Genomic DNA, 13,157 nt, shown 5'->3' on the forward strand with positions numbered 1-13,157 from the left:
CCTCACATGATCGCGGTTTTGCTGATAGGAAGTCATGGAGATGGGCATCCTTCAAACACTGATACTCCACTTGTAGCATGGGGAGCTGGCATTCAGAATCCTAGAAGGTCGTTCCCCAGTATCCATTTTGATGATGGTTTTCGTTTTGTTGATGAGCATAGACATGATACGCCTACACCTATTGAGTGGGGCCTTAAAAGCATAGAAAGGGTGGATGTCAATCAAGCTGATATAGCGCCTCTAATGGTTGTACTATGTTCTTTTCTTGTAGAATTAGATTTTCTGCTTATACTTGAAAAGGATTGATCTTAAATTATCCTCGTTGAACCTAATTGTTCTGATAGGCTCCTTTATTTTGACAGGCAACTCTTCTTGGTTTGCCATGCCCGGTTAACTCAGTTGGAAATTTGCCCCTTGGATACATTAATTTGAGCAAGGTTAATTGTATGAACTGTGAACTTATTGTCATACTTTCTGATTTGTTGATTAGAACTTGCAATTTTAAGATATGATAGGTTTATTTGTGATGGATATTATAAATACTGTCTATGGATTCACCATTCTTATGTGGGAAATGATATTTACGCCCCTTTTATCACCAGGGACACCCATTTGCCAGTGTACTGTGCAATCAAAGCCTCTGAATTTTTCTGACATAAAGTACATGAGCCCCCTTTTTGCCATTGATACACTGACGCTGGGTGTCCCTGGTGATGAAAAGGGGCGTAAATATCACTTCCCTTCTTATGTTCATCATATGTTTTTGAGTCAGTTAAACTAAAGCTACATGGTAAAAGTGATTGTAGTTCTATTTTTTCTTTAACTAGGCAGAAGAAGTTGAAGCTGCACTGTCAAATACAAAGCAAGTTCTCAATCAGTTTCTCCGCAAGTCGCGTATCCTTTGTACTGTTAAAATGAATTCTTTCTTTCTTTTTTCCTTTTCAATGGGGGTAAGGCTGCGTACATCTAGCCCTCCCCAGACCCCGCAATGGCGGGAGCCTTGTGCACTGGGCCACCCTTTTTTAATGGATAGTGAGTACATTCGTTTCTAGAAGCTTTAAGAATTTTGATAATTTCTTTAGCTTTCCAGGGAGAGCTGGTTTTCAAGGAGGAACACCAACAAATTGTTTAATGTTGCTTTTTAAATTAAAAGTCATGCATATATTAAAGCAACAAATCTGTACTATCCAGTTCTCATTTGATTTTTTTTATTGTTTTTTATTTTTTTTATTTGCTTCTCAATTTTAATTTCCAGATCAATTATCATTGTGATCATAATGTCCGATTGGAATTTAATTCCGATTCTTATTAGTACCTCCCATCTGATGCATTAATACAATGTGTTTTTTTAACCAAACCTGCGTTTGTTTTGTGTTGTCCATTCTAAATGCACAAAAAACAGTTCCTGCATTTAATTTTAGACAGTCGGTCTTTCACTTGCAGGAAGAATCTAACCTGCTTGGATGCTTGAGCTTTATGAATGTTGATTATATGAATTGGGATTTGATTTAATACTTTTGCGTTTTAGTGCATAAATTTGATATCACAGTTCAGTGTTATTTTACTTTCTGGTGGTTTTCTTGACAAGATATGCAGAATTGAAGAAGTCAAATTCTTTACAGTTTAAGCCCTTCAAACCACTGGAGAACTTTTACTCTGTTTTAGGTCGGATTGAAGATTTAATATCTGGTGGAGACTATGAAGCTGCTATGAAGCTCTCCCAAAATCTCAGAAACTTATCACTGGAAGGCCTTCATTATTTCCAAACTTATGATTGGTTGATGCTGATGACCACAGTTACACTTGGGTACATTGGGTGGATGGTCTATGTTGTTCTCCATATACTGCAGTCTTATACCTCTCTGGTGGATAATTTTTATAGAAAGATGAATCAAATGGTTCGTTTGGTAAACATTAATAAAAAGGTAAGCAGTTTTTCAGCTTAACTTCCAACGTCTATTGACATAGTGATTTGATAGGGTATTAGACAGTCAATGGATTCTACCTATCCTATTTTGCTGTTGTGTACTGATGTCATAAGCAGTCCTATTGTTGGTTGTAGCCAAGAAAATTTGAAGAGCTTTTGTAACTAATTGTGGTTAACAAGAACCACAAAATTTGTATGACCATAATGAACTTCTCAAGTAAAATGTTTGCCGTAGTTACAACACCTGTGTAGGGGCCCTAGAGGGCAATGAGATAGCATGGTGGGGGTGGGAGGGTTGTGCACGCGTGCATGAATGCGTTTTGATTCCTAGTTGAAAGCTACCTTGCGCAGAACTTTACGTGGTTTATCTAGCTAATTGCCTTGGGCTAATTTTACTTCCTGTGATCAGTTTGGATAAGCATATCTAGGAGTTTGGTAGTTTGAATTTTATTTTTCTAGGTCTTGTTTTGTTCTTAGATGTTTGGTGATTTAGGTTAGGATGATTCTAAATTTTGGATTATGTGTCATGCTTGGTTGGGTCTCCATATCTAGAGATTTTTTAGGATTCTTAAAGATTTTAGTTGCTGATAAGGGATTATTTATAAATGGATTCCTTCTTTAGTTATATGGAGGTGAGATGTGTATCTTGTATGGTTATTTTATTTTGGTTATTGGACTGGTCGAGGTCCGTTCACCTTGGTGATGAGGGTGAGAATTGTATTGCTTCAATACCCCTAGGGTGTAAGGTTTTTGTTGGAGCTTTCAGCAAGATTGACGCTCTCAACATGCTTAAAAGAAAAAGGGGAGGTTTGTGAACATGTGTACATTGTGCAAGAGGGTGTAGCAGTCAATACATTCAAATGCTGTCCTTGTAAGTTGTGGAGGATATGGTGTGCAATGTGATTGTTTGATCTCTATTAGGTGTTCCCAAGCTTGATTGGGTAGCTACTGGAGTTTTGCTCACCTTGGCAATGGCAATAAGGGTCAGGTGATTTGGTCCATGCCCCACTCATAGTTTTATGGACCTTTTGGAGAGGAAGGAATCAACCTCTCTTTGAAAACAAGGAGGCATCAATATTGGACTCTCCTTGTGATTAATAATAGGTTTCCTTAGTTGGGCATTGACGGTGAAGGATTTTTAGGGGTGGTGAAGTAAGATATTTTTAGGAAGTGTGAAGAGATATTAGGATGTAGGACAATGAGACAAGAAGAGTTTGGAGTGGCTTCCTTCGCCTCTTATGGTCATATTGAACTTAGTTGGTTGCTTATTCTGGAACCCAAGGGCCGACGAATGTTTGTGGGTAGTTCCATAATACTAATGGTCAAGTTCTCTTGGCTTTGTAGGGACATATTAGCATCTCCTACTCGATTGAAGTTGAGTTTAGAGCTCTTATCAGACTAAGGATCTTCAGAGAGGAGTTAGGTGGGAGATTGTGGGTGAGGGGACTCTATGAACACAATTGGGTGGACAATGAGGAAGTTCTTTGGATGGTGGTGGTTGCCAATGTGCAGGATGTTGATTTTGTGTTTATTCCTGTGATTTTTTTTTTTAAAAGATGACATTTATATTTACAAATCATACGCATAAGTACACGAGAAAGGGACCAGGAGTCCCCCATGATTACTAAGTATGAAAGTATCCTAACAATCTCCAATGTTAGGGACAAAGAATCTTAGTAAGGTCCAAAAAATTCTATCTATCCAATTTCCTGAACATTCCTTAACCTAACCAACAAACAAATCCTTTGCGATCACCACTTGGGATATTGAGTACTTCCTCCCAGAGTCAACCGAACCAAACCACTACACCCCATTGTAACTCGAACTCCATCAATTTCTTCCGATTAGATGAGACTACTCGTACTATACCATAGGGCTCCCTTCAGCGGTGGCAAGTTCATAAGGGACTCGACAATAGTCGAGCAACTGCATCGTTTCGTACACACTTCTTGTTCCTCAGAACAGAGAAAAAAATACATTCCAAGCGGCGAAGAACAAGGTTCCTCGAGCCACTCCGATGTTCCTTTAATATCTTCCACTTAGCATAACTGTTCAGGAAAGAACTGCCAAAACCCTTCCTTTAACAGACTCCCCAACTCTATTAATACTTAAAGGATTCCTTAGTGAGAAATCTTTACACTCTAGCCTAGAGATACTCCTCTACCATAGAGAACTTTTAACTAGAAACTTCTTTTTCCAAAAAGATCCAGACCTTCTTCAAAACCCATCAAGAGATTTTCATGTACTGACTAAAAGAACTAGACAAGAGAAAAGAGAACATCAAAGACTAACCCAAAAAAAATATATACAACAGCGAGAGGAAGGAGAGCTTTCTAGGCACTAGGGTTAGAAGACCCATCCTTTTTCTGCCCCTGACTCTCGCTTTTCTCCTTTTCCTCCCCAGTGTCCTTTGGAGGTTGGTCACCCGTTCCTGACTCGAGTTTCTTCCTATGGTTTAGCAGACACTTTGAATTTATTGCTGGTCACACGGGTTTTTTTTTAGAATGGTATTGCTGACCACACGTGTCCAGCACGACACGTGTGTCCACACGTGTTGACATTCCTTTCGACACTTTTAAATGTATTGGTAGAAGTGTTGGACTTAATGACTTAATGTGGGCATGCTGACACGTTTTTGTACCGTGTCAAGTGTTACATTTTGTTTTATTATTGCATATTGCGTTTACCTCTTTTATTATAAACTCTTCTTTTAGCTCATCTTTAACGAATATTTGCTGTTATAACCCCTCCCATAAACTTAAAATCCTAAACAAACTCTTATTCCAATATTATATTCATTGTGTCCTATTGGTTTCTCTTTCTCACTGCATATTGGAGACTGAAGAGAACTAAATTAAATTGATGAATACATTTTATTTGATTATCTTACGTTTGTTTTAGATTATAGTTGATTAGTCCTAAGATTTATTAGTCTGTCAAATGAATACGATATTTATATTGTTGCAAATTATGGTAGTAATCAATAATTCTGTATGTGTGTGCGTATGGGCGTGGTACCCTTTCTAGATTTTCGGGGTTGCCATGTCAGACACTTTGTATCCGTGTTGAAATTCGACACACAAATCTGTTTGCACAAATCATGATTATATATGCTTTATGTTTTAGCCATGTCTCCGTTTCTAAACTTTTGGGGTTTGCTGTGTTCGACACTCCATGTCTGTGTTGACACGTGACATCCGTGTCGTGTCCACAAATCACAGGTTTCTTCATGTTCTCAGAGACTAGTTTGGTGGCAGATTCCCTTGCTAAAGACACTGTTTGTAAGGATGTTGTGGTTCTTGGGCAGCCTCTGTCCTTATTGTAAATTTGTAGTTTTCTTTGATGGACTTACAATTAAATTTCTTCACCGTTTCATAAACAAATTTATTCTAGTTGAAACAGGTTTATTCGTAAATTTTATTTTTCCTTTCCATATGAAAGAGGATGACACCAGAATAGAAATTTAGGAATTTGAATTTCCGTACTAGAGATGGTCTAAAACCATCACGGTCGATTAGGCGCGTTTGGTGGATTCTTGTAAATCCAGTCTACGCTTGATTTTAATAAAATTAATCTTTTTTTAAAAATTTTTGTTATTTGGTTGTGTAATGGAGACGGAGTGATTAAAATTTGATTTCTTTTAGGAATTTTGTGGGGTTTGTTCAACACTTAATCTTTTAATTTAGTTATTTTTTATGATGATTTGCATCATAGAAAAGGTTCTTCATGACTGAAAATGAATTTTAATTTTTGTCTCTATGAATTGTTGCACTCAGTGGTTTGTTGAATTCCATAGCATCTATTGTTTGTAGTTGCTAGTCCTGCACCACATTGTTTTAAATCTTTCCTTTCTTGTTGCAGGTTCATCTATTTGGATGTCTATTGATGGGAGTTCTTTCTATTCTACTGTTTATGGAGAACTCTCCTCCTCTTTACCATGCTTACGTTGCGATGACAGTGTTCCTCTGGACACAAATATTTTGCGATATCCAATTCCTGAGAGCAATATGGATGCACTTGTCTGGAAGCAAATTTAATTTCGTTGTGAAGCTTATTGCTACTTGTGCTATCTCAATTTTCATTCTTGAATTCTTGGTAGGGATGTGCAACATAGTGTTATCTTTCCTGTTTTTACATGTAATAAATTGTCAACAAATCACTCGACTGAATTGCCATTTTACCCATCTTTTAACTTTATGCAGGTGACTAGTTTCTCTGAAAGGAAGCTCTACACTTGGTGTTTTTTGATTGTGGGGGTAGCAGCTCCTCTTTTCGTTTCTTACTCCATTCCCAGGCGATCGATGTTACCTATCTTTATATGGGTGACATGTTGGCTTTTATCCAGTTTTACATTGATGCCAGCAGAAATTCCTGATAACACTCTATTAGTGTAAGTCTCTTTTCTTGAGGCTTGTTTACACTTTGTTCTTTCTTAAATGCCACATCAGACATGCTTTTTTTGGAGGTGTGCATAGTTAGAGTCCTTCAGCCACACAGAGATATGCATTTGGTTGCTCTAACTTGATTTGGTTATACCTTATCAGTCTTGTTTGAATCACCTACTCTGGTCTTGTTGTTATTCAAAGCAATGAATACTGTGAAACCAACCTCAAGAACATTTACTGATTCTCATGGTTGCCGTACACACATGTGCACATGCAGATGGGCACACATGCTGATGTAGGATCAATAAGAGAAATAGAAGAAGAAGAAGAAAGAAGAAGAAGAAGAAGAAGAAGAAAAGAAGAATAGGAGAATTCATGGAGAAGGAATAGATGAAGAATAGGGGAAGAAGAGAACTAGAAATAAAAAAAAGAGAATATTAGAGGCGAGAAATCTCAATCAATTCAATTAATCATCAAAACTTAAAATCCCCAATACATGAGGTCTATATATAGGCAAATGAAATAAAATTCCATGGAAAGTAATTAAAAGCCCTAAATCTAAATAACATGAAAAATAAAATCCCTGAAACTAAATAACATGGAAATAAATTCTAATGGGCCAATATGCCACTTATTGGGCCTACTATATGCATCAATTAAATTGATTGAGATTTCTCCCCTCTTATTGGGCCTCTTATTGATTGATGTAGGATGGGGAAGAGAAATAGAAGAAGAAGAAGAAAGAAGAAGAAGAAGAAGAAGAAGAAGAAAAGAAGATTAGGAAAAGAATAGGAGAATTCAGGGAGAAGAATAGACGAAGAATAAGGGAAGAAGAGAAGAGAAATTAGGGGAGAAGAAGAGAACCAGAAATAAAAGAAGAGAATATCAGAGGGGAGAAATCTCAATCAATTCAATTAATCATCAAAACTTAAAATCCCTAATACATGAGGCCTACATATAGGCAATTGAAATAAAATCCCATGGAGAGTAATTAAAAGCCCTAAATCTAAATAACATGAAAAATAAAATCCTAGAAACTAAATAACATGGAAATAAATCCTAATGGGCCAATATGCCTCTTATTGGGCCTACTATCTGCGTCACATACTCATACAAATGAAGAAATTTCACCAAATATCCAAGAATATTTTGTTTTCCTAACTTTGCAACTCTGAAAATGAAGGAGTAGGAAGAGTCAATTTAAAAATATCATCATAAAAGATGAAAAATGCCTTTTAACTTCAGTCTAAATATGTTTAGAACCTGTCCTTGAGCTGCTGTGATGCAAGAATATTGGGCATTGTATTTCAGACTTCTAGTAGATGGTCTGGCAATTTTTTCATGACAATGTGCAGCCCACTTCAACATTCCTTCCCCTTAGATCACTAGGTTTGTTGCAATACGAGTCACAATCCGAACATCCTGATGTAGTCCCATGTGAATGGGATTACTTAAATCACCAATTATTCTATTGATACAGTTACTTTCACTTTCTATGTTTTTTTTTTTAAAAACAGTAACTTTATTGATTCCCAGTAATTCGATATAGCTGATTTCAATCTGGTATGGGAGACAAGATCCCCCCTTAATCCTTATAGGGCCTAAATAGTGCCATTTACAACTGATCTTAAAAGTGACTTTATTTGTAATTGTTCTCACTAAGTATAATACAGATTCATAAGTTAATTTATCTTGCCATTCCATTTCCAAAAAAAAATTTCAATTTTATTTTTCTTATTAAATTTTTTTATCACTTCAGGCTAGGTAGTCATGTTTTTTTTCTGAGCATTAGGTTTTTTGTTAGTAGGGACAAGCCATGTGCCCTTTAATATCTCTCAGTAAATTCAGTTCTTGAATACAAAGTGCAATACTCGACCCCACCTAGGGTCGGCAATGTGTTTAAATTTATGTAAATATTGTCCATAAATCCCTCTTGATTGACGGCCCTACAAGCCTGATCTAAAATTGAAGCCTTTAGGACCGTCGGATCAAGTTATAGTAAGCTTGGACTTACTATTTATAGTAAGCACGTACTCACTAACATGATTTGATGCTTGATCTGACGGTCCGAAAGGCTTCAATTTTGATCGGACTTGTTGGGCTGTCGATCAAGAGAAGTATATGGACAATATTTACCAAAATAATAATAATAATAATCACAGTAAAGACCCTAGTGGGGTCGGTCTTTACACAAAGAAGATAGGTGGCTAACAGCTTGAGATCAGCAATTTAATTTTAGGAACTATTAGCTTTCTCTACATATGTGCTTTAACTATGGTGCTTATCTGTAGAATTGCAAGCGGAGCTATGATTATCCTTATAGGGACAGCTGCCAGGTGGTTTGATTCAAGCAACAAAGGCAATAACTATTGGCTATGTATTGTCAGCTATGATAAACACATTCCCAGGTTTTCAAAGCTGTTCTATCTACAGGTACATATTTAAACATATATTATCTTTGTATAATGTCCTGTAGCCTAAAAATTTATGTGTGGAACAGGTCTTACTGTAATGTTTAATAAGGTTTTTTTCTTTTTTGTAAATTAGGCTATTCTGGTTGGGCTATCTTCAGGAATGGTGTGGCTGTCTACTTCTCATAGAACTCAGAAGCAGGAACTTCTCATGTTACACCAGTTGATAAACTGGTCCTTAACTGGTTTTTACCTCTTGTCTTTGTTGTTATCTTTCGCGGTGTTATTTATGACTCGAAATTATGAAGTTTCAACCGTCACATTCTACTTCTAATTGAACCTGGAGGCGTTTTGTTTTGATTTTTTATACTCCTTATGTTACATGGTGGAAAACATTTCTAGTATATGCCCCAGGGATTTTTTGATAGTTGGAGATATTATTGTCCTATCTCTTTTATTTTTTATTTTTCAGCATCACTCTTTTTTAGTTTCGACATTTGTTTTGTAATTAAGTCCCTGATTCTCTCCTAAATAGTGAACTTATGCACTTCATCAAATGTGCGTATGTGCATCTATATATGCATACACACATATACATGCTTGTTTTGGAACACAATTACTTGCAATAAGTATCTAAATAAAACCAATCCTGTTCATTCTCGGTACCTTAGCCAAGATGTTGTCCACTGTTAGCATTTGGTATCGAGACCATGGAGGCATGGACTGGCTTAGCCTTTTTTTTTCTTGTTCTAGTTTATAAATTAGTTCATTTTGTCTGGAATTCTATTTTTTCTTGGTTTGAATTCATTGTTTCTATTTTTTTATCTTTTATTTTTTCATTGAGATACGTTCTGTCTTCCAGATGGATCCTAGGCTCCTAGCACATTTCCAACCATAAGCACGCATACCTTATTCAAATTTTCTACTTCATCTTTTTTATCGCTGTTGTTGTTCTTAGGGGATAAATATTGTTTGAACTCTTTATTCCCTTAACTTCTATGAATCTTTGTTTATTACAAACTTGATTTGCTTAGCAGCATAGTGCATTTCTGGTCCCTTAAATATTTAATCCTTACACTCAACTTTTCCAAAATAATGCCAGAATTCCTTTATCATTTATTAGAACAGCTGGGCTGACAATAAAGTTTTCCCACTGCCATTCCATTTATTCTTATCAAATGACTCCTTTATTGTTTTTATGCTTACAGGCAGTTCCTTTTTTCCGATAGTATCCAAATTGATTTCATTGTTTTATCTCTCTTCTTTGTTGTGCCAGTATTTGTGAGAAGAATTTTTTTTTTGGTTCTCAAGAAAATATTTAAGAACCAAAGTGAACTAAAGTTACTAAACAAGCTTCTTCTCTTTGGTTCTTCTCATCGACCCTAGAAGGCAGACATGTTGCCTGTCATTGTTGGGAAATTTAATGTATCCAAGAAAATTCTATGAACTACAAGACCTGTTTATGTACAAGTTTCCGTGTAGGCTACCTGGTTGATACAAGATCTATATCCGACAATTTGGCACTTCTGTTATTGGGATCACTTAGTCACTGAACTACAGGAGTCGAGGTGAGAATATTTGCTTCAGAATTACCTATATTAGGTTCCACATACCCATTACACTAGTTATTAGTTACCGTGCTCAGTCATTGAGTTTCTATTGCTAGACTAATTTAATGGAGCTTATCAAGTCAATTTTCAGATTAATGATCTTTATCAACTGATCATGTCATAAATCTCAGAGGCTGCAAAAAAATATTCTGCAGATTTTTAGGAATTTAACTGATGCTTCTATGATGAATTTTCCAACAGAAGAAAGGTGAAGTGAAAAGTATGGAAAGGAACCGACAGAGAGATTGATGAAGAAATAACATATAACAAACAAGATTATTTGACCAATCATAGAAGAAACCAAAGTATTGTGAAATAGATGATCAAATAATACCCAAAGTGGCTGTACATAATCCCTTATACCAATCTATTCCCACGGCTTTTGTTTTGCCAATTACTATATTTTTCTTTCTGGTAACCTATTGGAAGCTGCTTTAGAAATATTCAATTTTTTATGTTGAAAACCTCTGATTATTATATGCCTTCAAGAAGATATTCTATTTCTTCTCCGGTGTTACTTTGGATTTTTTTTCACTATACTTTGTCATTGTTGGGGTTTTGACAATTTAGAACATTTATAATTGTGGGTCCAAAAAAGACGTGTCTGCTGTTTTTTTTTTAACCACATTCATTTGTTTTTTCAACAGGTCTTTCACTGGTTCTACCATTATTTTCACCAACTAGCCTCTTGGATCGCCTTTCTTCTATCTTTCTTGGTTTTGCTCCACCTTTCTTATTACTATCTATCGGGTATGCTACCTTCTTAGTTTAATATTAAATATGGTCAATTGCTTTTTCCAGAAAGCTTCAATCATGAACGCATAATTTCCTTCTCAATTATATTGCAGATATGAAGCTCTCTTCTACGGTGCCCTTGCTCTTGTTCTTATGGCATGGGTATTGATCGAATGTGCACTACTCCATTCAACAAATGTGAAGGAATCAGCTACCCGCAAACAAGATGTTGAGGATGAAATCGTTCTTAACGATGATGAGAGATGCTTGCGGTTGTCTGACATGAGAATTCCACTTATCTTTGTAAGCCAATTTCTAGTATCTTCCTTTTCTTTTCTCCAGGGATGAGTTATTATTGTAAGAACTTGACCGAGAGAGATATACTAACCATATGATTTTTTTATTCCTCTCATTTCTCTTCTGTACTCTTCTCCACTCTTCATCCCTGACTTTCTTCTCTGTACATCTATGTGGGTAAACTTACTACAATGATGTTGTATTTAGAGTAGGTGACATGATCTTGGATCATAGATATCTTTTCTTTTGAATTAATCCATTAGATCTGATCCTGCATTTTCTCCATCTTGGAGACCGTGCATCTTGCATTTTATCATTCTTGGAGACCGTTTGTCTCGCATTTTCTCCTCGGAGACCACTAATTCTTTTCTTATGTCTTATTTCTTGGCTTTCAAGATTAAGACTATGACCTGAAATTATTGTCACCATTAATTGAGGATCGCATCACATACCCAATATCTACTTTTACAAGCCCTAGATCTTGCCTATTCAACCCCGTGCAGAATCAGAATATCGAGCAATGGCTCACACTATGTGTGAGTTGATATGGCTAAAGACTTTGTTAGAAGAACTCAGCTTCATGATTCTTCAACCTATGAAAATGCACTGTGGCAATCAAGCTGCAATATACATTGCTAACAATGTCCGTGTTTCATGAAAGGACCAATTACATAGAAGCAAGGTTTTAAATTTCAGTTTCTACATCATATGTGAAGTCCAAGGATCAATTGGCAGACATATTTATAAAGACTCTGCTTCAGTTCTTCTTTTCTTCTCTCTACATCTATGATGGTGAACTTACAACAGTTGCAGTTACAAAATAGGTTTTTAATTACTTGAGAACAAAGCATCAAGTAGAATTGGAAAATGGTATTTGTAAGCCAAATTGAGATTAGAGATAAAGAAATGAACGGTTAGGGATTGAAATTTAAAGAAAATCAAGCAGATTGAACAGGTAATTTGAACTCTAAAAAAATGTCACTGGTGAAATGTTAACAATTGTTTTAAAGGAGTGGGGAAAATCCATGAAATGACAGTGTCATACCTTATCCTCTTTCAGTAGTTGAACCCTGAAAAACTTCAAGTAATGATCGTGTCTTTCATGCTAGTTCAACCAGGCTTCTATCTGTATGTATAAAAAAAAATCATATTTTGTCTTTGGGCAGTGATAAATTGACCCCCATATAGGGCAGTGCTTAGAGAGAGAGATAGAGAGAGAGAGGAGAGAGAGAGAGACAGAGAGAGCGATATGGGGGTCGATTTAAGATATTAGAGGGTCGATTTCTCACTGCCCTTTGTCTTTTTTTTTCCCAGTATTTGAACCTTACACATGTCAAATAGCTATTATGTGTAACCATTAAAAGAAAAGCTATTCTGTATAGTTGGTAATTGGTCAGGCTTATATATCATTTCAAGAATCTGATGCCAGCTTGTTTTGTAGATGGTGTTATTTAATATAGCATTTTTTGGAACGGGTAACTTTGCCAGTATCGCAAGCTTTGAGATTTCTTCTGTCTACCGGTTCATCACAGTTTTCAGTGTAAGCAAAAGCTATATATCTATCCATCCTTACATATATTGTTGGGTTAATTAGTTTTGTTGATGTTGCTGATATGATTTACTCTTGATTGCAGCCATTTCTGATGGCAGCCCTACTTGTTTTCAAATTGTTTATCCCGTTCATGCTTGTCATGTAAGTTGGAAATTATATTTGTGATTCGCATTAGAAATTTTGACACCAGAATACTAGATTGAGATGTATGGTAGGGATGGTATGAAGCTTTGATTCAGA

At 36.0% G+C, this 13,157-nt stretch overlaps 1 protein-coding gene across 1 annotated transcript in view; it reads left to right on the top strand.

The window, feature by feature from the left end:
* The window catches only part of LOC143856506 (sulfatase and phosphatidylinositolglycan class N domain-containing protein), a 39,090-nt gene that overhangs the window by 23,063 nt on the left and 2,870 nt on the right, over positions 1-13,157 (top strand). Inside the window, exons 11-22 of the mRNA XM_077366745.1 lie at positions 29-246; positions 363-437; positions 828-894; positions 1,597-1,925; positions 5,789-6,022; positions 6,130-6,317; positions 8,604-8,745; positions 8,860-8,968; positions 10,981-11,083; positions 11,182-11,371; positions 12,807-12,905; positions 13,000-13,058. Of these exons, the coding sequence (XP_077222860.1) occupies positions 29-246; positions 363-437; positions 828-894; positions 1,597-1,925; positions 5,789-6,022; positions 6,130-6,317; positions 8,604-8,745; positions 8,860-8,968; positions 10,981-11,083; positions 11,182-11,371; positions 12,807-12,905; positions 13,000-13,058 (1,813 nt within the window). The remainder of the gene's footprint in view (positions 1-28; positions 247-362; positions 438-827; positions 895-1,596; positions 1,926-5,788; positions 6,023-6,129; positions 6,318-8,603; positions 8,746-8,859; positions 8,969-10,980; positions 11,084-11,181; positions 11,372-12,806; positions 12,906-12,999; positions 13,059-13,157) is intronic.

Source organism: Tasmannia lanceolata, unplaced genomic scaffold, assembly GCF_043159265.1.
Source record: "Tasmannia lanceolata isolate RefF3 unplaced genomic scaffold, GAP_Taslan_0.1 ptg000023l, whole genome shotgun sequence".
In the NCBI taxonomy this organism is placed as follows: Eukaryota; Viridiplantae; Streptophyta; class Magnoliopsida; order Canellales; family Winteraceae; genus Tasmannia; species Tasmannia lanceolata.